General features: G+C 28.9%; 1 protein-coding gene across 11 annotated transcripts in view; it reads left to right on the top strand.

Moving 5' to 3' along the window:
• LOC107453796 (ELAV-like protein 4) overlaps window positions 1–25,382 on the top strand; it is a 75,657-nt gene that overhangs the window by 33,753 nt on the left and 16,522 nt on the right. For 6 of the 11 annotated variants that reach the window (XM_087167876.1, XM_016070751.5, XM_016070750.5 and 3 more), the window contains 5 exons: window positions 2,946–3,161; window positions 15,656–15,715; window positions 19,536–19,639; window positions 21,128–21,281; window positions 22,586–22,606. In XM_087167876.1, the coding sequence (XP_087024002.1) occupies window positions 2,954–3,161; window positions 15,656–15,715; window positions 19,536–19,639; window positions 21,128–21,281; window positions 22,586–22,606 (547 nt within the window). In that variant the 5' untranslated portion in view covers window positions 2,946–2,953. The remainder of the gene's footprint in view (window positions 1–2,945; window positions 3,162–15,655; window positions 15,716–19,535; window positions 19,640–21,127; window positions 21,282–22,585; window positions 22,607–25,382) is intronic. The other 5 variants (XM_071183427.2, XM_071183424.2, XM_071183423.2 and 2 more) reach the window with 1 other exon arrangement.

Here is a 25,382-nt window from a genome sequence, read left to right as displayed (position 1 = left end):
TTTTAAATATATTTTAAGTAAACTAAGAAATATTGAGAAAAAGGAAAAAAAACCTTGTTTAAATTTTTTCTAATTTTTCAGTTTAAACTGTTTCTTTTTTTTTTTTTTTCTTTTTTTTTAACTCGAGAAATTTTCCGGAATTTTGACTTGGGCCCACAATCACCCCTAGTTTAATAAAGCTGGTCTTTATTTAAAGGCATTTTAACAGTGGCAAGAGTCTTACTAAGTTGTCTTTTCCATATGTTATTGTAAAAATATTGTATGGAAATTATAACTCTTTAAAAATCTAATTCAATTAAGTCAGTTGTACGCTAGTTATGAGAAATTTCTCGAAAAAAATCCTAACGTTTATATTCCTTCACTTGTCTGAATGTTTATGTATTTCTGGTGGGGGAGGCATACTGTTAATAAGAGGTATACTAGTCGTAAATGAACCTTTCTTAAAGTCTGAAATGAGCCATGGATGGTTTTTCTGGTATTCTACAAAAGTACAACTCTGGCAGAAAGATTTCATGGTAGCTGTGGATTGTGATAAGATGTGTGTAATTAACATCACGAGAACAGGGCCTTTTTAAAAAAGTAAAGATAGCTCACTATCTCTTATGATCCTAACTGAATCACCAACAAGAACTTGTATGCAGAAATTTACAATTAGGAATGGAGTAGATTCACAATTTCAGTCTGGAATAAATCCTGTTTTTATGCATTATGCTAATTTCGACTGTTATGTCCATTCAAAAGTATCAGTTCGACACGCCACAGCTGCATTATTCTATTGTCCTACCCACTGAACACTAACATTCCGAAAAATTAAGATTAGTTTCTTTTCTCTTAAGTGTGTATATAGTGTTGTGTGATAAAAATTATCATTAAAACTGAAACAAGGGAAAAAGATTCATGCCTCTTGGAATGGAAGAAATTTTATTCTTCCTTGCTTTTTCATCTAACTCTCAACTCGTTTTTCTTAAACTAAATAAATTTCTTAAATTAATTTGAAATACAGTTCAATATTTTAAAGTACAGTTAACTGCTCGAATATTTCCGTCAATTTTTTTTTTTTGTAATTTTAAATTGTCCTGTCAAATTACGCATAATTCAATATTATACAAACCCTATAAAACTTCAACTACTCAAATTTCAAATCGGAATAGTTTTTGTTCGCAAATGTGTTTTTAATGTGTTTATCTTACAAATTTTCCATCCGAGGCAGCGAGGTCGGTACATAATGTACTTTTCGTCCATTGATTTTGCAATTACCATAACCAGCTGCTCTCTCCGCTCTTGATCCCTTATCTCAAATTCAGCTTGGGAAAATATAATTCATGTTTGAACCCCCTAATTATTCTCTTAGAATTTTTACCTGTGATGCAACTTGATTTGATCTAACGTCTGATATATTGGAATCTCGCAATAAAAAATCATAACTGCAGACATTAATCGTCCTAGTAAAATGCAAAGTTAGGAATACAGTTTTGATCTTTTCCCCAAAATGGTTTATCGCTGATAATAGATATGTTAGTTTCTAAATTTATGAAAAGTAATTTGTAAATGGTAAAAGCTAGTTTATCTGATTAAATAGAAAACCAAAAGTGCTACTTTACTCAAACTTTTCTACCTATATCAATTCCCCACGTAATCTCCAATGCGATTTGTCATAGCTTCAGAAATCACAATTGAGAGATTTGTGAATATAAATCGCCATGTGATTTGTAAATCGCAAAGACGGGATAGACTGTGTTAAAAAAAAATCTTTCTTACTTACACTCTGCTCCTTTTTCCTGTGTTGATAAACGCAATTGAGAACTTTTTATTTCATATTAGCTATCTTTTTCTTATAAAAAAAATATTAATTATGGTTTAGTATTTGCACACTTTTTCTGTAGTTTAACTTTTTAAAGTTAGATTTTAAGACATAAGATCTTAAGACTAACTCTGGTTGCGTTATTTTTAGATAATTTGATTTTGGTTACACGAAGCTTGCTTAATAATAATCTCTATCATTTAGAATAATTAGAAATTTCTACATATTCAAAGGAAATTTTGTGAAGTGAGAAATTTAAGTCAATAAAATATTAGTACAGGGCGCTATGGTTTGCAGTAAGCACAGAAATTTTTGTTTTGCTAAGTGCTTGAGATATTTTTTGGTATAAAACTGTGTTTAATTCAGTGTTTTTATACATATTAATGTTTTATAATTGTTAAAATATCATCACTTTACGTCGTAGTCTCTTACTGGATACTTAAATTCTAACTTTCTGTTTAGTTATCAGTTATTACTGTTAGATTTTTTTTCTTAATTTAGTTATCACACAAAATGTGTTTAAGTAAATTTATCCGATGAGGGCCTGAAATGTTAAGGTTAAATGTGAAATATATGAATCATTATTGTAACTTCACCTAGTCATTCTAGAGTTCCTGTCGATTTTTCATTTGTGATTCCATGGAAAGTCAAGGCTATGAATGAAATATTAATCTAGAACTTGAAAGCTATACCGGATTATTTTAGGTATTCTCTATAACTTGAAAGCTATACCGGATGATTTTAGGTATTCTCTATAACTTGAAAGCTATACCGGATGATTTTAGGTATTCTATAGAATGTTGGATATCAAAAATATAAGGCAAAGCAGCTTTGTAACCGGTCTTGTGGCTAAGAACTAAACCATTATGTAACTATTGAAGCAAATGTTATATAACTGCCCGTAGTTGATACGAACTTAAGAATATAAAGACAAAGTTAACAAAAAAGTAAATAATCGCAAGTTTTCACCGTTGCATATTTTTATTTCATGGAATCTACGCTTCCGGAAGAAATAGCACTTTCGAGTATAGTAAAAATTTCAATCATTTGCTAAATATACTTTTTTACTGCTCTTTATTTTTGAAATTTAGTTTCCCTGTACAAACTAGATTTTCATGTTTGTTGATTAAATATTTATTTGCAGTGGTCCAGATGAATGGAATGGATACATCTCCTGTATCTTCGCAGCAGCAGAATGGGCTGCACAATTCAGTGCAGACGGGTACATCGACTGAAGACTCTAAGACGAACTTGATCGTTAATTACCTGCCTCAGACAATGACCCAGGAAGAGATCAGGTCCTTATTCTCTTCTATTGGAGAAGTGGAATCCTGCAAGCTTATCAGGGACAAAGTCACAGGTAAGCTCCAACACCTTTCATCCGTGAGTTGCGAATTAGTGAGCTTTTAACCCTTTGATGCAGGATGTCCCTTTTAACAGACATATATAATATATTTCTAACTCACTAATTACAAGTAAAAATTATATTTTCGCCTTTTTTTAAATTAAAAAAGTTTAATAGTTACCAAAAGACTGCTTTATCATTGGGATTATATTAGTACTAAAATATAAAATGCAAAAGAGTTTCAATTTTTTCTTTATTCATATTCAAAAATTTATCAATTTTGTAAATTAAAGAAATTTTAATGATTTATTACTGTTTCTATTAGTTCTAAATAGGTGCAGATTTTCAAAACTATTTGGAAATGAGCAGTGTTTGGAAGATTTTATCTTTCATGCTATAAAATACATCAGTTTCATGTTGTATTTCATAACCGTAATTTTTTAAATTGTCAAATATAATTTTCTTTTATTTTGACCCCATATTAAATCAAATTAATAAAAAGTAGAGAAAAAGTGTAATAAAGATTCTGCGTCAAAGGGTTAATAAAGTAACTAAATAATTGCATTGCATTCAAATTCTACTCTAGTATTGAATTGTTAAACAATATTTCCAGAGATGCCAACTGCTCCGGACACACCAAAAAGATTTAAAAAACGGTAAATAACTACAAAGTAAATTTTGCAAATATTTGACTAATTTTGCTAACTTTTTAAATGATATAGCACGACTTTAGTGTTATAAAGTGGTGAATTATATAAGCCTTCGAATTATTTAGAAATAGTGGTGGATAAAAATCTACTAAATTGAAAATATGAAATCAAGAATCACAATTGATAATCTACCACTTTAAAATATATATTTGCTGTCCGGAGCAAGTTGGCATCTCTGTATTTTAAAGTTCCGGAAACACCGAAATTATTTTTTTTTATCTTTAAGCTTGAACATTTTGTGTTATAACTTCAATCAAGATCTCAAACTGTTAATTTGCATATAAGTCTGCTTTGTTATAGGAATAAAAATGAATCCCTATACTTATGTTTATACTCTTAACTCTTAGATAGCTATAATAAGTATTTTAATCGAATCAGTATCAAACAACGTATCAAGAGCGAGAAGCATTTCGGATCAATTTAATGATTAATTTAAACTTGAAATTTTTGAATAATCTCTAATTATTTTATACTTTTAATGTAACAATTTCAGCGAATATATTTTTGTGTTATCAGTTATGTGTATTTTTAAAGCTAATAATTGTCCGATAATTTTTATAACTTATTAATTTACTTCAAATTGTGCTTCAAAATTTTCAAAGGTTTATTTAGAAGAAATTTGGATTAACAGCCCTTAAACAATATTTGTGATTTCAAAAAATTATTTTTCAAGAAATCAAAAAATTATTTTTTTAAAAATAAAATATGGACTCAATAACGTTATTAGTCAGGATTTGCGCAAACTTTTTGTCTATTATAAAAAGTCTATTAATACTTATGTGAAAAATCGCTATCCAGTAATCTGCTAACAAAAATTTTGTAGATAGTTCGTTTTTAAAATTATGAAAATCTATTCATTTTTATGTATGTTTTTGGCAAAATTTGAGCCATATTTTCACAATGTTTTTCAGTCTTAAAATTTTGAATAATCGTTGATTCAGTTTTTTAAATGAGAAGTTTTGTAAAGAGCCCTTTTTACGGATTAAATATTTTCTGAGGCCAAATTTCTCCTGAAATAAACAGTTTTTTGAAGAAAAGCCTTGACATTTTTGCAAAACAAGATCTTTTTAGTCGCAATAGGGCTTTGGCAGGCTAGGCAGAACTGGATTCTAGTTCTAATTTTTAAAATAAAAATGTTTTTTTTTTGCTAACTAAATTTTAACCTATTCAAAGTATAATATTTTTCACAAAATCTAGATTTTCCCCTGTTTTATATTAAACGCTAATTGAATTCTATTTTATTTGAAGTATAATTTTTAAATTAAGTATAGATTAAATTATTTAAATTATTTTAAACATCAATTGTGCTTATATCTATTGAATTTGCGTGGGTGTGTCTGATTTGAAGCAAGGTCTTTCAAAACATTAGTATTGTGTGTGGTATCTCTTCATAATAAAGTAACAGCTGTTTGACCTTTTGCCCCCTCTGGCTCTACCCCCCTCTTACGTTATTGGATAAGCTGGAGCAACGAGTTGTAACGGCCCCATCTGTTGTTCATATCTGCGTGTCTTGATAAAGAAACTTAGTTGCGAAACTCAATGAAGCCAAACATAAAACTAGCGTTTTTTTTCTCTATACACCCATTTCAATTTGGCAATTTTTGTTTGTAAGCAATGTGTGTATTGGATCGAAATTCCCTAATGAAGTTATCAATCATCCTGATTTCCCTTGAGGTGCGATCTAGTATTGAAGTTTTTCCTTTTTTGTAAATGGAATTAAGCTCCCTGGAATATCATTGCTATGTTTTATTTTCGCAAGTCTCCGAAGTGTAAGAGTTGGAAAATGTAATGCTGTAAAACTAAACTTTAATTTATGCAATTCTTTCTTTTAGTTTACTAATTAAATTTTTAGTTAAGTTGTTCTGTTAGATGTTAATTTTCTCATCGAGTATCAGTTAAGGAGAACTTTGGGTTCGTTAACGAGTCCTACGTTAAATATTTTATCTAAAGGTATTTATTGACGGGTCAGTTTTTAACTAAGTTGGCCCTTCTCAAAACTTTTCACTTGAAAATGGACGACTTCTTTGATTCCCAATTTAAAAACTGAAAAAAAATGTTTCTTTTTCTCACAAGACAGGATCTTGTGGATTTTTAAAGTTTCACAAAAACGAAGCATTCATAAAATTTGAGCGATACCAATTTATAGACTTCGAATTATAACTAGATTATTCCTCTATGTCGAACAAATTAACATAGTTTTAAACTATTGCAAAATATTGATTCATGATAAAAATTCAGTCACGAAGTCAGGAGTCTGTTTGCAGTTCCCAAATTTTTTTTTTGCAGTGGAACCCTAACTTTATAAAGTAAATAAAGAAAATAGCGAACCTATTTACCAAAAAAATATATTTTAAAAATACTTGATTAGAAGACTGGAATGTTTTATTTTATTAATGATCTTGAGTTCGAACTTAACTGTCGGAGATAAAAACTATGTCTCGAGGCTGAATCTAGTTATAAATTTCTTTATTTTGTAGTGTATGTTTGGAGCTGAAAATAAGCAGAAATATGGCTTTATTTGAAATAAAAGCTATAACTATTTGTTGTAACAGTTGAAAATCGTTATTAGGGAAACCTATTTCTTAACAAATTTTCATTTGAAAACTTCGGAAATAATAATGAAAGTTTTAGAAGTGCATGAATTTTTCATTATTTATTCTATCTACTGCTATTAGAAAAATTATATTAATAAAATTATTTTTCAATAGAATTTTGCCTTGAGTAATTTCATAAAGGCTTCCGAAATATAACATGAATAACTATTGGACCTATTTATAATTAATGATTTTTAAGGCTACTGGTCGAACCAGAAGTACTCTCTGAACCTCTTTAACTCTTTCACGGAACCCTACGGTTCCAACATTTGGGTACCGCTGTGTTATAACTGTTTAGTTAACTATGGTTAATAGCAGCTGTATAATCGCATAACTTTGTAGTTTGTTAATAAAATTAACAATGAATTTTTTTGTTTTATTTGTGCTAACTTTTTAACATGAACTGGTTTCTAACATTTCTTGCACCGCACAAAGTATAAAATCTGTAATCCCCTGGTGATATATTTGTTTCAATGCCAGTACTGTGGTTAGCGTGTATGATTTCTTTAAAGAAGCTCAGTCTTACATTAACTTTTAAACATTACAAAGATATGTAACAACTGCACTCGGGTAGATTTACTTCCTAAGAGCGACATATCTTAGAAACTTCATATCTTTATTCAAGGTTTTGCTCTTTTATAAAACTAGTCTCTAATTTTATATTTTTAAGCTTCAATAAATTAAACAGTTATGGTTATATAGTTGATTACATTTTATGCACGAGTTCTGAAGAAATGTCGATTAAAATTTACAGAACATTATGAATTGATGCCTTGTTTTAATATATTTTAGTTGTGTATCAATTTGTTGTAAACGGATAGTTAAAATCAGAAGTTTAAGGAAATTAAATCTTAATTACGCTTTGAAACTATTATTGAACTACGCTTTATAAGATTTCAGTCAGTTACCTGAAATAAAATCTCCATTAATAGAACTTACTGTTTTCTTTGTTCCAAAAATTGGCATGTTTTACATAAAACTGTTTAGTCAAAAAGTGTCAAAACTGAGTCACACAAAACATAAATTTCAATATTTTTAAAAAGCTGACATAATATTCCAGGCATCAATTCTAGTATCAAATGTTTCGTATTTTTTCCTTTAAAAAAAAATGAACCATAACATACGAATCTCGTAAAAATCATGTTTATTTTATGAATATTATAAGTGTGCAACTTGCTGTACCTGTTTTTTTTTAATTATTACGAATTAATGAAGTTATTTTTATTTTACTTAAACACTAAAATTTCAGAACTAAATTTATTCTCTTGAATAAAAGGTTGTGCATCATACTTAAAATTTTATTTTGTTTTTAAAAGTAATTAGTGTTCCTGTCTGGACTAAATGCCAGGGATGACCGTTCATGGCTTAGTTAAAGGTCAGTTTTTGTGAAAAACTAATTTTTTTTTAATTTTGAGAATGGTTCTGATTTCGTGAAATCACAAATTAGTGGTCTGATCAGGCTTTTTGTATTGTTTCAATTTTGAAAATTCGGGAAAAATAATTTTTTTTCTTCCTATCCTATCAAAGTACTAAGTTTAATTTTGTGAATGTTGTGAATGTGTATTTTTAAATTAATGAAAGTCTCAGATTTACTTTTATAAATTTGAGTCAATTATCGGGCCAATTTTTTTAAATGACCCCTCAATATACTGTCGCTGATTAGTGTACAATAATTTCAATTTTATTAAATGATTTAACTATTTATCATTGACGATCGACGCTCTTCAATTTCTGCGATATCAATGTTACTCTTTAATTTAAAAGTATTCCTTTTTTGTATCCTAAGTTTTTCAATACAATGAGGCGTAGCAAAAATTACTTTAGAACAATATTTTTTACTTATAACATTCTTAGAACATATAGCAAAGTGGTATACTAAGTGCCGCATGTAAGCTTTATGAAGAAAATTATCAGGGTCCTGTTTTTGTGAATCTATAGTTTCTCCCTAAGCTTTTTTAGAAGAGCGGTCAGCCCTGCTTGCCCTTTGATGCTCCCTCTCTGCTGTAAATAAGTAATCGAAATAAGTAATACTATAAAAATAAGCCACAATTCCATAAAACACTTCCTTTTTATTCATATTTTATTTAAAAAAAATAATTCACTGTTTTAATATTTAATTCTGATAACTATTACAAATATTTACTGTCAGGATTATTTTCAACTGGTTAAATTTTTATAAGGCTCTCTTTTCGGGGTATATTAATGAATTTTTCCAGTGATTTTAAAACTTTTTTAAATACCTTTTTTTTAAATTTTTTAAATGTGCAACACCAAAAACACTAATTTCAAATTACAAGCTCTAAGGTTCCCTAATTAAACTCAATTATTTACTTCGGTTCCAATTTAAATTTAGATAAAATAGAACTCTCTATTCATTTCAACTGATTCTTAAAATAAAAAACTGTTTTATTTTAATAAACGGTACAGCTACAGGACAAGTGATGTGAAATATATTGCTCGTAGCTTTAAACAGGAAAAAAATGCTACTTTTATTCTCTGGAGCTATTAATAAAGCCGTACTCATTTAAGATGGTAAAATTTCAATTTTATGTATGATTTAAACTTAATGGCTCTAAATTCTTGTATTTCTTTGGACTTTCTCATAAAATGGATTTTTCGAATTCCAGAACAGTTGGATCAGCAGTTTAATTTCAGAAAGTGTTAAAAATTTCCCCTCCATTCAAATCTCATTCATTGCTTGCCACCGGAAAATTAATGTTCCAGTTTTTCTTTCCACTTACGTTTCGTGAAGCTTAATATTTGAAAGTTTTGCTGATGTGCTCACTTTTTTGCTTTTTATGGAAAGCAATTAAAATGAAGTTATCTTTTTCCTTCGAGGATTTTTCTTTTCCTTGGTAGCGTATGCTAGAAGAATTAACTTCAAATATTTTGGAATTTCTTCGAAAAAACTTATCTCTTTTCGTTGACACATACTCGAGTCAAGAATTTTAGCAATATTAAGAATTTTTTGTACTAAATATCCATTCTATCTTCGCGTATTAGAAAACGTATGAATTTCAAATGGGGTAAACGTTTACTGTCTACAAAAAATATACAGTTAAGTATTCTGTAATTGTTTTGATTTAAAAACTACTTGTAGAAGGTAAAATTATTTTTAATTTTAAGGAATTGAAACAGATTTTATCGATTCAGGTTTTAAAATTTTTTTGAGAAATAAATGAAAAAATCCCAGAAGATTATTTCAAGTAAAAGAAATGAAGGAAGCTGAAAATTTTGCAAGAAGTCAAAAGTATTTAAGTACAATAAATCAGTTTCAAATCCCTCCCTCCACCAACAAAGATTGCAATTTTTATCTTAAGATATTTTTAAGAGTTTTATGTATTAAGATTAAGAAAATTTATTTTAATTATGAGACTTGTTACTGAAGCACCCAGATTTTTAGGCATACCTGTTTTTGCAACACAGTACATCGCGAGTTTCTTTTTCTAAAATTTAAATTTCTCATCGCTAGAAATTTTTGATAACAAAACTATAAAATTTAACACTTTTGAATTGTAAGTTTTGAATCTCGAACTTCAAACTTGAAAAATGTTTCGAGAAATTAATTTAAAGTTTACAGTTGTGCGCAATTTGATTAATGGTTTTATCTTTTTCGACTCTTAAAACTTTTTTTAATATTTCTATTGTGAAATTAAACGAATGATTCATAATTCTTGATTCATAATGATTTCTTGAATGATTCATAAATTCTTTTCAAAATTCTGGGTTAGGATTTCACCTCTGTTAGATATTAAAATGTTTTATTCGATGAATATCTGATCAAATGTTTATCAACAAATGTATAAGCGAATGACAGTGTAAAAGTTGAAAAATAGAGTACAAAACTATACAGTCTCGTTAATTGCAATAGAGGAAAGTGTTGCCACCAGATTTTTGGCACTTAATTCTGTTTCAACAATTTCATTTTAAGGTTATTTTCGAAAGAGAATTTCTCCAAATCCTTAAGTGACTGTCTAAATCAAATTTCAGTTTAACGCATAACACCAGTAACTGTCTCAAACTCGTTTTTTTTTTCAATTAAATTTAGGACTTATTGCTCTAAGCTAAATTTAAACTAGATATTTTTTTGAAGTTTGATAACTGATCAAGATAATTTTGATTATTTTCTCACGTATTATTTCATTTGATAATTTATTCTGTCATTTGCTGTAACTAAGAATTTTTAACAAAGTAGAGATCATAAACAAAAGTCTGGGATTAATATCTTGTCAAAATGTAATGTCACTAAAAATTTGGCAGCGGATATGTGCATGCATGCTGCTAGCTTTCCAAGTGAATTGGATGAATGTTTGGCTGCTTTTTCTGTATTTTTTTGTTTCTATTTAAACTTGTGCGTATTCTCACGTACTTAACGGGTCTACTATTGAATAGTTAAAGAAAAAAAATCCATTAGTGTAATGGTGTGAATTAGTGTATTTTCGTGTTTTTAAATTTAAGTTATTCAAGTTTAAAAGATTTAATTAAATTTATGCTATACGTAATACTAAAGAAAGTTTCATAAGTGCCATTTTGTGTATTTGCTTTTTAAAAACTCATGAAAACAAATTAGACTTCAGAGATTAGTTGATGGCAACATTTGTTTAGTGAAGCAACATTTACCAGTTTTAATCGGACCCTTCACAATTTTTTTTTATCTTCATTATTTTGTTAATCGAATAAACCCTTCCCAGAAAGGGGGGAGGGGATAAAGTCAGATAAAAACGAACGAAATTTTGTCTTTGGCAGACGCTTCTTTCTTAATTCGTCTGAAATTAATATTCTGCATTCAGTAGTATAGGCTAAATACCAAATATTTGTAGGTTGCATCTCTAATTTAGTAGCAGAAATTGCTGTTTATTTTTGAAAATATAACTTTACTGTGTTGAGCATAATCTTCTATGTCTTTACAAATTAAAAACTCCTTGAAAAAGTTTTTTGCAGTAACGGACCCTATTTGCACAAATTCACAAAAGCAGGACCCTGGTTGAAAGAATGGGACTTAACGTTTATTTACAAATTACGAGCAATTTTTTCACAATTTAACTAAAACGAACCTTTCACAAAATGTCGGGACAGACCCCTAATTTATATGTTTATTGTCCTGTGCGTTTTTAAAGCTTAATATGCTATGCTTGTTTATATTTTGTATTTTAAAACTATTACTTTGATACTTTTTGACTTAACAAGCGTCATTGTAAGTTTAAAAAAGACTTATAAACTGAACTGGCAAATAAGTATAAAAAAATTTAAAAACATTTGATACGCTAATTCAGTGTTTCCCAAAGTGTGGTACGCATACCCCCAGGGGTACGGGAACAGTTTAGCGTGGGTACTCGTTCTTATGCGAAATATCTTACAGCAAACGAAATTTTCAAAAAATTTTTTTTTGAAAACAATTCTAACCATGAAAATTTAAGATTGCGTATTTTTCTATTGGCTATTTTTGGCAGTTAACAGTTAATAATGAGTGGTGTCAGCAGCTAGTTGTGATTTTTAATTTTTGGGCAATTTTTTTATAGTAAAAAATACATTAGTTTTTTAAGTTTTTTTTATGAGTGGTACACAGTGTTACAAAAAATTTAGAAAGGGTTCACAAGTCATAAGTTTGGGAAACACTGCGCTAATTGAACTATCCATATTTTTTCTGAAAGAAAAAGTAGTGAAAGGCATTGAATGTTTCAAGTATTTTTAATCTTAGATTGTTCTGTAAGTATAATTATATGTTCTGTAAGCGTAAATTATAAATTTAATTTTGCTTATAGCAGAAAGGAAAAATTTTGATTTTTCTCTTTACGCCTCTTTTAATAATGTAAATGTAATATAAACTGCATAAAATGGATCTATTTAGCTTGATAAAACATAAAATATTTAAGTTTATTTTAGAAATAACCTATGATCTCTAAAGTTTACAAAGAATGAAAAAAAATTAGGTAGTCTAACATTAAAAACCGCTACTAAACGTTCATCTATCAGTTTTTACGACTTGTCTTTGCATTGTTCTGTTTGGATTTTTTCTTTTGTGATAATATAAGCGCTAGTTCAAAATAAAATAAAAAGTTTGAGCATTACTTTAGAAAGACTCACGCGCTCGCTACTAAATTTTTTTATTAATTATGGCAGATAATATTGTACTATTTTAACTTTGATTTTTAATCATTTATTTTAAATCCTTTAAAAAATATATCTGAATTTAGAAAATTAATACTTTAATCGCAGGATACTGTTTTAATGGGAAGCTTATTTTTAACTAAAAATTTTAATTATGAGAATTAACAAAGTTTTCTTCTAAAACTAACAAGATGGTGGCTAAACTATTTGCATGTATAATAAAATTAAGAGTTGGCCTTATGAGTTTACTTACTTGATTAAAAACTTAAATGGCTTCAAAAATATACAGATTAGAAATAACGGTAGACATGTTTCAAGCGCTCAAAAATAGGCGTTAATTTCAAAGACCTGCTAGATGTTGAATGAGAAGAAACAAGTGATTTGAGATATAAAGCGCAAAGTTGTGTTCACGGTTGAAATTGAAATATTTAATTTTAACCGTGTATTTTTTTTCGTGTTTAATATGATATTGTTGAGTTATAATTTTAACTGATATCAAATGCAGTAGTAATAAAAAATTTCAACCATTGTAGGTACTACAAACATTTACTATTGTTTCCTGGAAACAAAAACAAAAAATCTGGTCAATCGGCAATGAAATTCTAAATTTCTGTTTAAATTTCCTTCCTGTTGGAATTATTTGATCGTTTTACCCGTCCACTCTACCTTAAAACATGTCCCTCTTTATCAGCATAGAAACAAACTTTATTCGGGATATCTATATACTTCACGGCTCTTAATTTCCCCATGCTTTTTTTTATCCCCCTTTTCATTTTCGCATGCAGCTGCTGGGCGCGTGGCGTATGCGCGCTCCTCGATTTTAGAGGATAAATTGTGCGATACTAACAGATGGCGCATGCGAACAGCTGACATTAGAGGGGGGGGGGGCGAAAAAGGAAATCGGCCCTGGCTCTGCAGCCATCTCCTTTGTTAAACGGTGTGCGAACATGGAGCTATCGTTACATAGTAAATACATGAACGTGGTAGTGCGTATCCTAAGTTTTTCTTTCGGTTTTTGGAAGGGGATTTTTTCAAATGATATGCGGGGGGGGGGGGGGGTTATTGCTGAATACATGTCTACCAACGCGTTCATAAAGTTTTGATTTAGGGTTGTGTCAACGCTTGAATATGGTTCCCATGGAAATTCGGTTTGATATTAATGTGGGTAGATTAATTTTCTTAGCCTACTTTTGAATCGTAAATCGTCCGAATAATTTTTAACTATTTTAATGCTTCATGTGAAATGAAATGAAAAATTCGCTTGGTTGTAGTTTCGTGTTTTTTTCCCCCACTCACTACGCTTTTGATTTTCTTGCGGAAAAATCCCGATTTATTCAGAAATGCAGTTTTTCTGAAGGAATATAATTTATATCGGAATGTTAACATTTATCGAAATGATTTGATAAGTTATTAAGTGTGCGTTTAAGTCTTTATGGAATTCTAAAACAAATTAATAAAGTGAAATTCCTTTTAAGTATACTAGTCTCAAAAGAGTTGTGTGGCGTTAATCTTAACCATCATTATGTTTTATGTTTACCTTTATCCCAATAGAAGACAAAGTAAAAGAAATGTATATTTTTAAATATTTTTAATGCCATTTAAAACTTCAAACTTTTTCCAAGTAGAAAAGAAATGGAATTTAACATTAAATCTATTATGAAAATAAACGTTAGAAATGAATGTTGAAATAATGTGGAAATTGTGCTATTTAAATTTTGTTATTAATCCAAAAACATACGAATTGTACATTAAAAATTACGATATACAGGGTTGAATGGTTTAAATCCTGGTTTTATTGATTTAAACAAAAATGCTTAAAAATAATGAAACAAAGCCAAATTTGTTTTTAAATCTTAATTTTCAGTTTGATGTAACCAAATAAAAATTATATAAAAGTTTTCAATGATTTAAATATCAAATTTGAATCTGTATTACTTTAAATAAACAAGCCTAGAATTTTCAAACTTTCTAAGTATGTATCATTACGTTTCTACAAAATTATCTACATACAATTTAATGTTAGCGGATTAAGGGTTGATTTGGTTAATTCATAGTCTTTAAAACATGTTTTGCAATATAGACCAAACTCCCCATTCCCAGATTTTTTTAAAAATTAGTTGAGTAATTTTAATTATTGAAGATAAAGTTTCTAACTTTTCTGTTACCAGTTATGATAATCTGTTTTACACTAGTGTAAACAGTTTCGCATACATATTCATTATGTTTTTGTTAATTGTAATTCTATGATATTTTTATATAAAGTTTTATATTTAAAATTCTTTTGAAATATTTTTAATGTATATTTTTTAAAATGCCTTATTAAGTTAAGCATATCGTTAAACTTGTACCTCAGTTAAAATAAATGACAAATATTTTATTACTTAATCAAAACTAACTCAAATGTTCACTATTAAATGCATAGCATTCACTATTGTATTAAAATTTGTATTGATTCAATAGATAAAATATTTTTTGCAAAAATCATTTTATTCTAATGCTATAAAGTGTATACTACTCAATAATGACATAAATAGAATTCTAAAGTATGATATACATAATGATAACCTGGAAAGGAAACCATTCTCTTGTATGCATCACAAAAATAACATTTTAGATATTAAATCTCATCGCTTTTGCATGTTAGATATGTATCAGTATATTCAAAATCCTTATATTTTTTTTTATCATGTTAGCTTATTTATGAAGACAGACCATATTAAATTAATTTTAAATTATAAGGAACAGTTACAGCTTTGTGTAAAATAATTTTTAATGGCATAATTAAGAAAATATTATACCTTTATCTTATATAAACATAAGCCCAATTCAAAAAAATCAGTTTTTTAAGTGTAAACTTAGTTTTACGTCCTTGAATTTATGAATGACTAGAAATTGTTTTTTTTATAATTAAACAGTTTTCATATACAACTTATAATCTCGCCTGATGTCTTTAAAAATGTTAGAATGAGTCGAAATAAATTAAACGTACTGACCCTCTTAAAATTTAATGAAATAATTGTTAAAACCAGGATTAGTCCATAACAATGTTTAATGCTTAGAAAAGCTGATAAAGTTTATTGTTTACTTATCCCTGTAGTTGCGGCAGCCCGCTCCATTGAAGTGACGCCACTGAACGATGCTCTCACATCGCATAACTGTAAGCTGATGTTCGGATTTTCTTATTTTACTGTTGCTTAACAATTTAAGAATTTGTTAGTATTTTATATAATAATGCAACGTGCGATAATTTAAAAAAAATCCTAGTAATTTAATTCTGTATGATTTTTAAATTTTAAAACAAGGGTTAACACAAACCAACATTAGTTTTATCTACTTTTGTCGTTAGTACAATCAATAAACGACGATTTTTCAATTTTGGTTCTTTCTACCGATTTATAATAAGTAGAAAAATGCCTTCTCACTTACAAAACATATTTCGCTCATTCAAGATATGTGTTTAAATAGTATTAATCCAAAATTGGTAAATGTAATGGTCTTTAGAAGCAGATTAGGCTGCTTATCAAACGGTATCACACTGAAGCCGGCTAAATACGGCGCTCTTACACACAGGGCATCGCATGAATGCCTTTTAAATATAGCTCTCGCACATACAGGGCATCCTGTGAATGTCTGTTAAATACGGCGCAAGGGTTATCAGGGGTTTGTCCAGACGTTTTGTGAAAAGTCCGGTTTTTATAAAATTGTGAAAAAATTACTCGTAATTTGTGAATATAAAATAAACGTTAAGTCACAAAATCTTCAACCAGGGTCCTGCTTTTATGAATTTGTGCAAACAGGGTCCGGTTATTGCAAAAACCTTTTTCAAGGAGTTTTTAAATTGTAAATAGATACAAGATTATGCTCAGCACTGTAAAATTATAATAAGTTTTTTTTTCTTCAAAACTAAACAGCTATTGCTGCTTCAAAATTAGACATGCATCATACAAATATTTGGTATTTAGCCTATACTGCTGAAAGCAGAATATTCATTTCCGACGAATAATGGAAGAATCGTCTGCCGAAGACAAAATTTAATTCGTTTACATCAATCTTGTTTTCGCCCCTGGGAAGTGTTTATTCGACGGACCCTTCACAAAATATCTTTTCTTAAAAATGGACCCTTCACAAAATATCTTTTCTTAAAAATGGACCCTTCACAAAATATCTTTTCTTAAAAATGGACCCTTCACAAAATATCTTTTCTTAAAAATGGACCCTTCACAAAATATCTTTTCTTAAAAATGGACCCTTCACAAAATATCTTTTCTTAAAAATGGACCCTTCACAAAATATCTTTTCTTAAAAATGGACCCTTCACAAAATATCTTTTCTTAAAAATGGACCCTTCACAAAATATCTTTTCTTAAAAATGGACCCTTCACGAAATATCTTTTCTTAAAAATGGACCCTTCACAAAATATCTTTTCATAAAAAATGGACCCTTCACAAAATATCTTTTCATAAAAAATGGACCCTTCACAAAATATCTTTTCATAAAAAATGGACCCTTCACAAAATATCTTTTCATAAAAAATGGACCCTTCACAAAATATCTTTTCATAAAAATGAACACTTATCAAAATATTTTAAATTAAGAACGGATCCTTCACAAATTTGTTTATATTCATTACTGTTTTGTTAATCGAATAAACTCTTCCCATGAAGGGGGGAAAGAAATAAAAATGTAAACGAGTTTTGTCTTCGTCAGCAATTTTTGCAATAACAGGACCCAATTTGCACAAACTCACAAAAGCGGACCCTGGTTGAAAGAATGTGACTTAACGTTTATTTTATATTCACAATTTACGTGTAATTTTTTCACATTTTTACAAAAACGGACATTTCACAAAATGACTGGACAGACCCCTGATATCAATAAAATCTGGGACTTGCTTGAGTTAATAGGATATTACTTTTAATGTTTTTTCTAGAATGACTCAATGACAGAATTGCTAAAATTATTTCTTGTCTACTTTACACGCACGAACAAAGGTTGACAAAATAAGCAGCTGATATGCAGTTCATTTATGACGTTTTAAACAAGATGATATAAATGTAGGTTTAAAAAATTTTTAGAGATTAGATTTTGACAGGCATTATACTCTTTCAATAAAATTTTGAAGAATATTATCAATTGAAATGTTCACAAACCGAGCGACTTATAGAGAATTTAATTTAAACTTATTTTAAAGAAATTTACGCCTTTTGAATTAAAGCAGCTACGAAAGAAATCGAACTATTTTAACTTTGAGAACGCCACAGGCTCTAAAATGTATCGAGAATATTATTTTAAATTCGAATGTAGCCTATCTTAAAGCTTTTCCGAGAAATTCCTGCACACTACTTCCTGGGAATATCCCTTAATGATTTCAAACTGTGTCATAATTCGAATACGGTACTCCTACAGTGTCATTTTGGATGTCGTCATATACAATAACCGTTAAACTTGGCCATTTGGTTGCCTCCTGCGGCATTATCTGTAACGCTCTTTACTGTGGCACATTCTCAAAATTGCATTATTTCGGGAAATGGCTCCCATGATCATGAACATGGTTCACTAAACGCATATAAGCAATTAGGAAGAATTGAACTAGTCTCCAAACTGAATTTATTTTTTGATGTTTTGTATCTCAAGATATGAAAGACCGGGTATTGGTCATTTTTAAATGTATCTAGAAGGAAATGTATAATTTATTTTTATGATTTTAGGTTATTGCAGATCTGATTTTAAACTTGGAAAATGTACGCCTGTACGCATAAATTTTTATTTACAATTTATATGCTCCTAACTGTTTAAACCTTGTCGCAGATGTGACACTGGTGTCCCCTTTTTATGTATTTTTTCTTTCTCTTTTATTTCAAGAAAAAATATATTTTGGCATTTTGAATTATAAAAAATCTAAATTTCTAATCTGTTAATTATAGTAATTATATTTGAAAAATAAAATCCAAAAAAAAGGTGTTGGAAAATTTTATATATCAAGAATATATCGATAGTTTATTTTGTCGATAAAAGAAAATTTAATGAGGAATTACTGTTTCTCTTAGATCTAAATAACTGCAAATAACTTGAAAAATGTTTGAAAGTAAACAGTGTTAGGCAGATATTACCTTTAACGCAAAAAAGACATCAGTGTTTCATGTTGTATTTCATAACCATAAATTATTAAAAAGCTAAATAGAATATTTTTAACTTTTGACCTAAATTAACATAAAAAATGTGTAATAAAAATACTACTTCAATGGGAATGATTTATCATGAAATACATAAATTAACAGTTATATGCTATATAAAATTACTAAAACGGTAAAAAAATTTTGTTAAGTTAGTTTAAAAATAGTTTTAATAAGATTTAAAAGTCAAAACAGCCTCAATTATTGTGTTGCTCTTATTTTCTTACGTGGTAGCTCTTTTATTTTGATAAAGGTTAGCTCAATATAAGCCATACTCGGCTTTGACATTTAACTCGTCGTAATCAAAATTTCAATTGTATTAAAAATGCCCACTAATGTAAACCTATTTAATTTTTTTTGTTTAATTGCTTTCTTTTGCATAAATCAATTAGTCCAAACTAGCTGCTTTGTTAGTCTTCAATTTACTGAAGCAAATTTTAAAAATCGAGGAGAACTGTAGTTAAATTTTTTAGTTAAGTAGTTAAGTTAAGATGGACAGCATTAATAACCAAATATTTTAACGCGAAAGCTGACTTCAAAAATTGAAACTGGTCAAATTAAGTCAACTCATATTTGTCGTCACTCGTATAACTCTTTGAAGGACTTTTTGGTTTTCTCCAACTTTTTTCACCTTTTTAACAAATGAGATTTTCAGATTTCAAGAACAGGCCGGGCCTTTTTAACTTCTAGAATAGCCCCCTATAATACATATATCACTTTAATTTTTATCGACTAGTTGCAAAACTGGCAGCTCTCATTTAATCTTAAAGTATATTGATGTAGAAAAATCTTTTTATTTTTAGGTCAAAGTTTGGGGTATGGCTTCGTCAATTATGTTCGCCCTGAGGATGCAGAGAAAGCTATCAATACATTGAATGGACTGAGACTTCAAAATAAAACCATTAAAGTAAGTAGTAGTTACTTCATTATCTTTTTATCAGGGTCTCTATTACTAACGAGAAACTTTAACAAGTATCTCAGTGGCTCTGTTTACCACCTTTTTTTTTAAAAAAAAAAGAACCTCCGTAATTTCACATTTTCACAAAAAAACTAATTATTTCTGACACTGTGTTTTAAGCATAAATTCCTTAATTTGGAATGAACGGTAACGACAGCTTTCAGGAGCAAAAGATACCCTTTATATTTCGAACAGAACATAGATTGCAAGTCATGCTGATTTTTGAACAAGTGACAAGTCTTATGTAGGGGATTGCGCCTGTTTTTTTTTTCTTTCACATTAACTTTTCAACATGAAAAATTTCATTTGCTTAAAGTGCTCAAATTCCACTTTTTCATATTTTATCGGTTGGAGTAAATAATTTCAATATTTTAAAACATACTCCCTATTTCGTGCAAAGACTCTATTGCGAACATTCAAACTCTTCGTAGTTTGCTTGGTTTGTGCCTCGTATATAAGGACTATAGCGTTTAAAATAGTCAACAAATTCCATTTCGACTTTTTTACCCATATGCGTTTCACAATTTAATTTCTTTTTAAGGAAGAAATAAATATGGTTGATATTTGTGACTCATTACATTTTTTGTTTAGTTTTATCATTAGAGCTTTAAAATAATAATAAAGGAAAACTTGGGCTTTCCTATTTTATGTAACATTTTGTTCTAAAATGTGTTTGAACAATAACAAGCTTCGTTATGTATTATACCGTCCTCTATATTTAGATTAGTTAAATGATTTACGCGAAAAACAATTTCGTAAAATATATGTTATGACTTAAAGAATTAAGAACGATTTCTGGTAAGAGCAATTTAAAACTAGTGTTGATGAGTTATAAAATTTTGAAGTAACTTCAGCATAAAGTACGATAAGTAAAGAGCACTGGTGTTCAATATTTACAGACCAAAATACTTTATTTTAAATCAGAATTCTTAAAAGAAAAATTAATAGCAATCACACGGATGATGTATTTCCCATTCCATGCAGATTTTTTTTTTAAAATTTAGTTGAGGTAAATTAAATGTTTAAATTTAGTGTTGAACAGATAATGAAAATAAAGCAATTGTTTTAAAGGCTGGTAAATACCAGATAACGTAGGAAGTCCGACGTTTTAGACTTCAACGATTCAGCTGTTAACACGCCAATTTCTTTTACACTTAAGCTGGGAAACAATTAAATTGAATAAACCAAGTATCCATAATTGGAACTAACCCACCAATTTTCGTTTGGAAAACTATAAGCTATAAACCAAATTATTTTTTACGCAATCATTAAATTTGGCTTGTGAACAAGTCTGTTCAAGCTACCGTATACTTTACGTACATGCGATAATTCACCCTATTTGTTATCCCAATGGTATTGTAAACTTTGCTTTTAAAAACGTAAAATTTTAATACTCAATATATAATTGTTCTACATCAACTTCAAAATTTTTTCTAGGTCTCGTATGCACGCCCAAGCAGCGAAGCAATTAAGGGAGCTAACCTGTATGTAAGTGGCCTCCCCAAGTCCATGACGCAACAGGATTTAGAGGGGCTTTTCACCCCTTTCGGACGCATCATCACTTCTCGTATACTTTGCGACAACATCACAGGTAATTCAAGTTCTTCAATTTACATGAATTTATCACCCCAAAAAAATTCTGTATGATTATTCATAAAAAGAGATCATCATCAGTTGTGATCGATGAGAAAATTTGATCTGTCCTTTTGTGTAGCAATCATCTTATACTTAGTACTAGAATCATCTAGTACTGCTACTATATTAATTTCTGTAGGATGTTGGGTACCAAACAAAACACAATTATCACCTACTTTCAGCATGAATATTGAAAAAAAGACTTCTTTATCAGTGATAACACGTGACAGTTAATATTATTTGTAATGATACAAAAAAACATTTGTTATAATAAACCTTAGCCATAGAATACTGTAATCAGTTGCTTGTTTCACCTCTACTGCATCTTTTCTATTAAAGCATAACTGCAGCAGATATGGTTCTCAATTGAAATATAAAAAATAACCATCAGTGGCTGAAATATGAAATTAACATTCTCTGTGTCAGAGCTTCAAATTACTCGTATTGTACTCGATTGTATTTATTAAAATTTAGGTTATATTCTAAAACAGAGCCGTGGGAATTAGTTTAGAGCATTTTGTAACTGATCTAAAATAATATAAATCTGTAGTATGATACTTACTAGCATAAATTAATTTGCATCAGCTTAACAGTAATCTAATGCTTTTTTAACTATCAGATCTCTCAAATCTTTTTTTTAATAAAAGTTAAGCATACAACTTGAATAAAACAGTGAATTTAATTAGTATAAAGCAGTAAATTTAGAATAAGAGAATAAAATTATAAATTAAATTATCAACCCTATAAATCTTTTAAATTTCTGGTTTCAATTTTACAATGGCTTAGAAATATACTTTTTTACAATTTTATTTCTATCTTCAAGCAATTTTAATGACTCAAAAGCATATTGCTCATGACTCATATTACTTTTATTAACAAATATAAAATATTTTTTTTCTTTGATAAGAATAAAATTTGTAGTCAAGGTTGTGTTAAATGTTTTTACTATTAAATAAACTTAAGAGATTGTACTTAGATGAAATGGAAACTTTGAGAATGCATATCGTCAGTTCTGAAATATAGAATTACACCACACTGGCTGGCATTGCTGACAAGTTGGACAACCCTGAATATTTTATTAAATTCAATTTTTATTTTACTTAACCCTGAATTTTATTTTTGGAGTTTTATTTAATTTTATTTTTACTGAGTTTTTGGAACTGTCAATATTATTTGGAATGACTTTTTATTTTGAGTTTATGATTGTTTTTATTTTTTAGTTTAATGCCACATTATTAAAAAAGGTTTATTTTTTCCTAGGTCTGACACAGCAAAACTCAGGTTTGTAAAGTTTTTAGTCCCTTTCTTTCTATGTTTTTATAATTTAGATGTTAATTTTTTTTCGTTTATTATTTTGTCTGCACCCCCCCCCCTTCGACAGTTCCCAGAATGGACTACAAATTTGTCAATGTATGCATGTTCTGTCTTTGTTTGAGCACAATTTTCACAGCACTTTAAAAATTTTCGTGAAGTTTTTTTGTTTTCACAAATCAAAGCAAAGGCTCGGAAAAGTTTCAGTCTAGTTTCTTTTACTTCTCTATGTAAATGCCCAATCTAATTTATATCTTTCTCATCTATTAATATTTACAGAGCCCAAGGTTACCCGTAACGCTTTCTTGCACGTAAGACTTAACGTATTTAGATCATATTAAACATCTCCAGTGTTATATTTCATCTTTTACTATTGGTGAAGCATTAGTTTATTTAAATTTTTAAAAAAAAATTACCAAACAAAACGAAAGTTTTGTAATACCAACTGGGACTGCGATATGCGTATCATCGATATGCCTAATCATTACAAATTACAGCGAAATTTAAATATGATTGGTCTCTATTATATATATCTATATATATATAGGCCCATTAAAAGATTCCTCCATGTTTCATCATAAAATAACCTTCTCAAAATTCTTCCTTTGAAAAACGAAGTCGACGAGTCAATAGTTCTTGACTTGAAATAAACTTCTTAAAAGCAGGTTTTTCCCCCTCTCAAAAACAGGATCTAAGTTTTACACTTTCACAAACAGGATCCTTGCTTAAAGCTACTAATTTTACTTAGATTCAGAAAATAATTTATTTCTCACAAAAAGACAGACCACTAGTGTTTATGATTTCTCTATCATAAAAATCATGGCCCTATTATAATCAAATTATTATAACAAATAACCTATGATAAATCAGTATTGACTCTGTGTTATAAATGGTCTTTATTATAAAGTTTCACGCGGTATAATAAACATACTTAACCCTTTATTTTTGCGTTTTTAATTGTCAGATCATTTTTCTGAAGACTGATAGCACCATTTAACTTAACTTTCACATATGATGAGTAACAAAGTTTCGTACCAATCAAAATATTAGTTATATCCTCTTTTTAATGATCTGGAATTTGTTTCATAAGGTGCTTTTCTTTATTACTTCAAAATAAATGATTAACGAACTAGCTCATTCTATCTTTTGAAAGTATGATTGCAACCCGGGAAATTATTTTTTGAAATATCGTTAAACGTGACTCCAGTCTTTCAGCTGTCCTTAGCAGTTTTGATTAATAATATAAATTGCATCGATCAAATGCTAAAGTGAAGTCCTTTAGTCTCCGCAAATTTTCTACTCATTGCCTCTTTTTGTATCCTAATTCAAAAAGCTTAAAGGAAGGTTTTAAGTGATTGCTTTGAAAAAAAAGAATAAATATTTTTAGGAAAAGTTTCTTAAATCTAAAGTAATTAAGAATGAATTTTGCCTAGTAATTTTGCAGATATCAGCGGAGGGAAGATATTAAGTAACAATCTAGTATTTTTGCTGTGGAATAGGCTTCTGACAACAAGCAGGCGGAAAGGGTTAACATTAAAAAGTATATTTTTGGCATCAAATTAAAACGCATAGAGTGAAACAAATCTGCAACATAAATATAACATAGCAAAAAATTCATTAAGATTTGCGGTTTTAAACTGAAACCTGGTTTGATTATGCAAAACCTTATAAATTACGAAGTAAATCCGTTCCTTCGACAGTTTACCTTACAAGAGCAAGTTTGTTCTTTTAAAATTGCAAAGAAATTCTGTAATCAAAAGAATTTTCTATCATACCAAACGGGATTTTTCTTCTGTGAAAGTCATAAAGCAAATCTGTACTCGCACTAGGTATGGATATTTTGTCAGCAGTATAGTGCCGGGTGAAAAATGTTTAGACTAACCATCGCTGGGATTCGTACTTGGGTCGCCTCATTGAGATGCGAGCTCTCTGTCCTGAACTACAGCTACTCTGGTGAAAGTCCAAAACTATTTGCTTTACGATTAAAATCTTATTTAAGTGTAAAAACGTTGAACTATTGCGGCCCACCTTGGCTCCTTCCGCAACTTACGAAAAAATATACATAAAGAAAAATAACTGGGTAGAAAATAAATTTGATAAAGCCGAATCGGTTTTGTTTATGCCATGTTGAAAATCATAAATTAATTACTGAATAATAAAAGAAAGTTTGAAAACAAAAATTTATCGTATGGAAAGTAAAACAAAAGCAAAAACTAGAATTTGAACTGGAGGTTTCATTCAGTTTATGATTGGGGTGAAACAGTAAAGTTTTTTCTTTAAACCGTCAAATATACGGATGAAGTTCAAAAAAAGAAATTTTTTTACAGTAATAGTTTTATATTCCGCCAATTGAAGGCTTACGATTTAGAAATGAAGGCTAAGCATTATTTCTTATCGCCAATCCATAAGAATTAAATCTATTTTAAATTCACTACAATTTCATTTAAGAACTTGGTGAGCTTTGAAAAAGGGATATTTTCGTAGCAAACACTGTTCAATATTTTCGGACGGGTTGTGAAATAAAAATCTTGGTAATCTGTTTAGTTTCAGCTTGTCTGAATTATTTGAAATATCCATTTCTATATTAAAGTTATTCCAATTAACCTATCCCAAAACAAACGTAAAGAGTTTCTCATATTATTTTTGTGAACAGAATTTTAATAAAATGGGCAAGAAATCTCAAATCAATATTTTTATATTACATTACACTGAACTCCTGTTAAATTTGGGATAAAAAGTTAATAAC

The sequence above is a fragment of the Parasteatoda tepidariorum genome, chromosome 7, assembly GCF_982258835.1.
Source record: "Parasteatoda tepidariorum strain Cologne lab strain chromosome 7, Ptep-v5.0, whole genome shotgun sequence".
NCBI lineage: Eukaryota > Metazoa > Arthropoda > Arachnida > Araneae > Theridiidae > Parasteatoda > Parasteatoda tepidariorum.
Note: the sequence above shows the minus strand (reverse complement) of the source record. Positions and strands in the feature narration are given on the sequence as shown.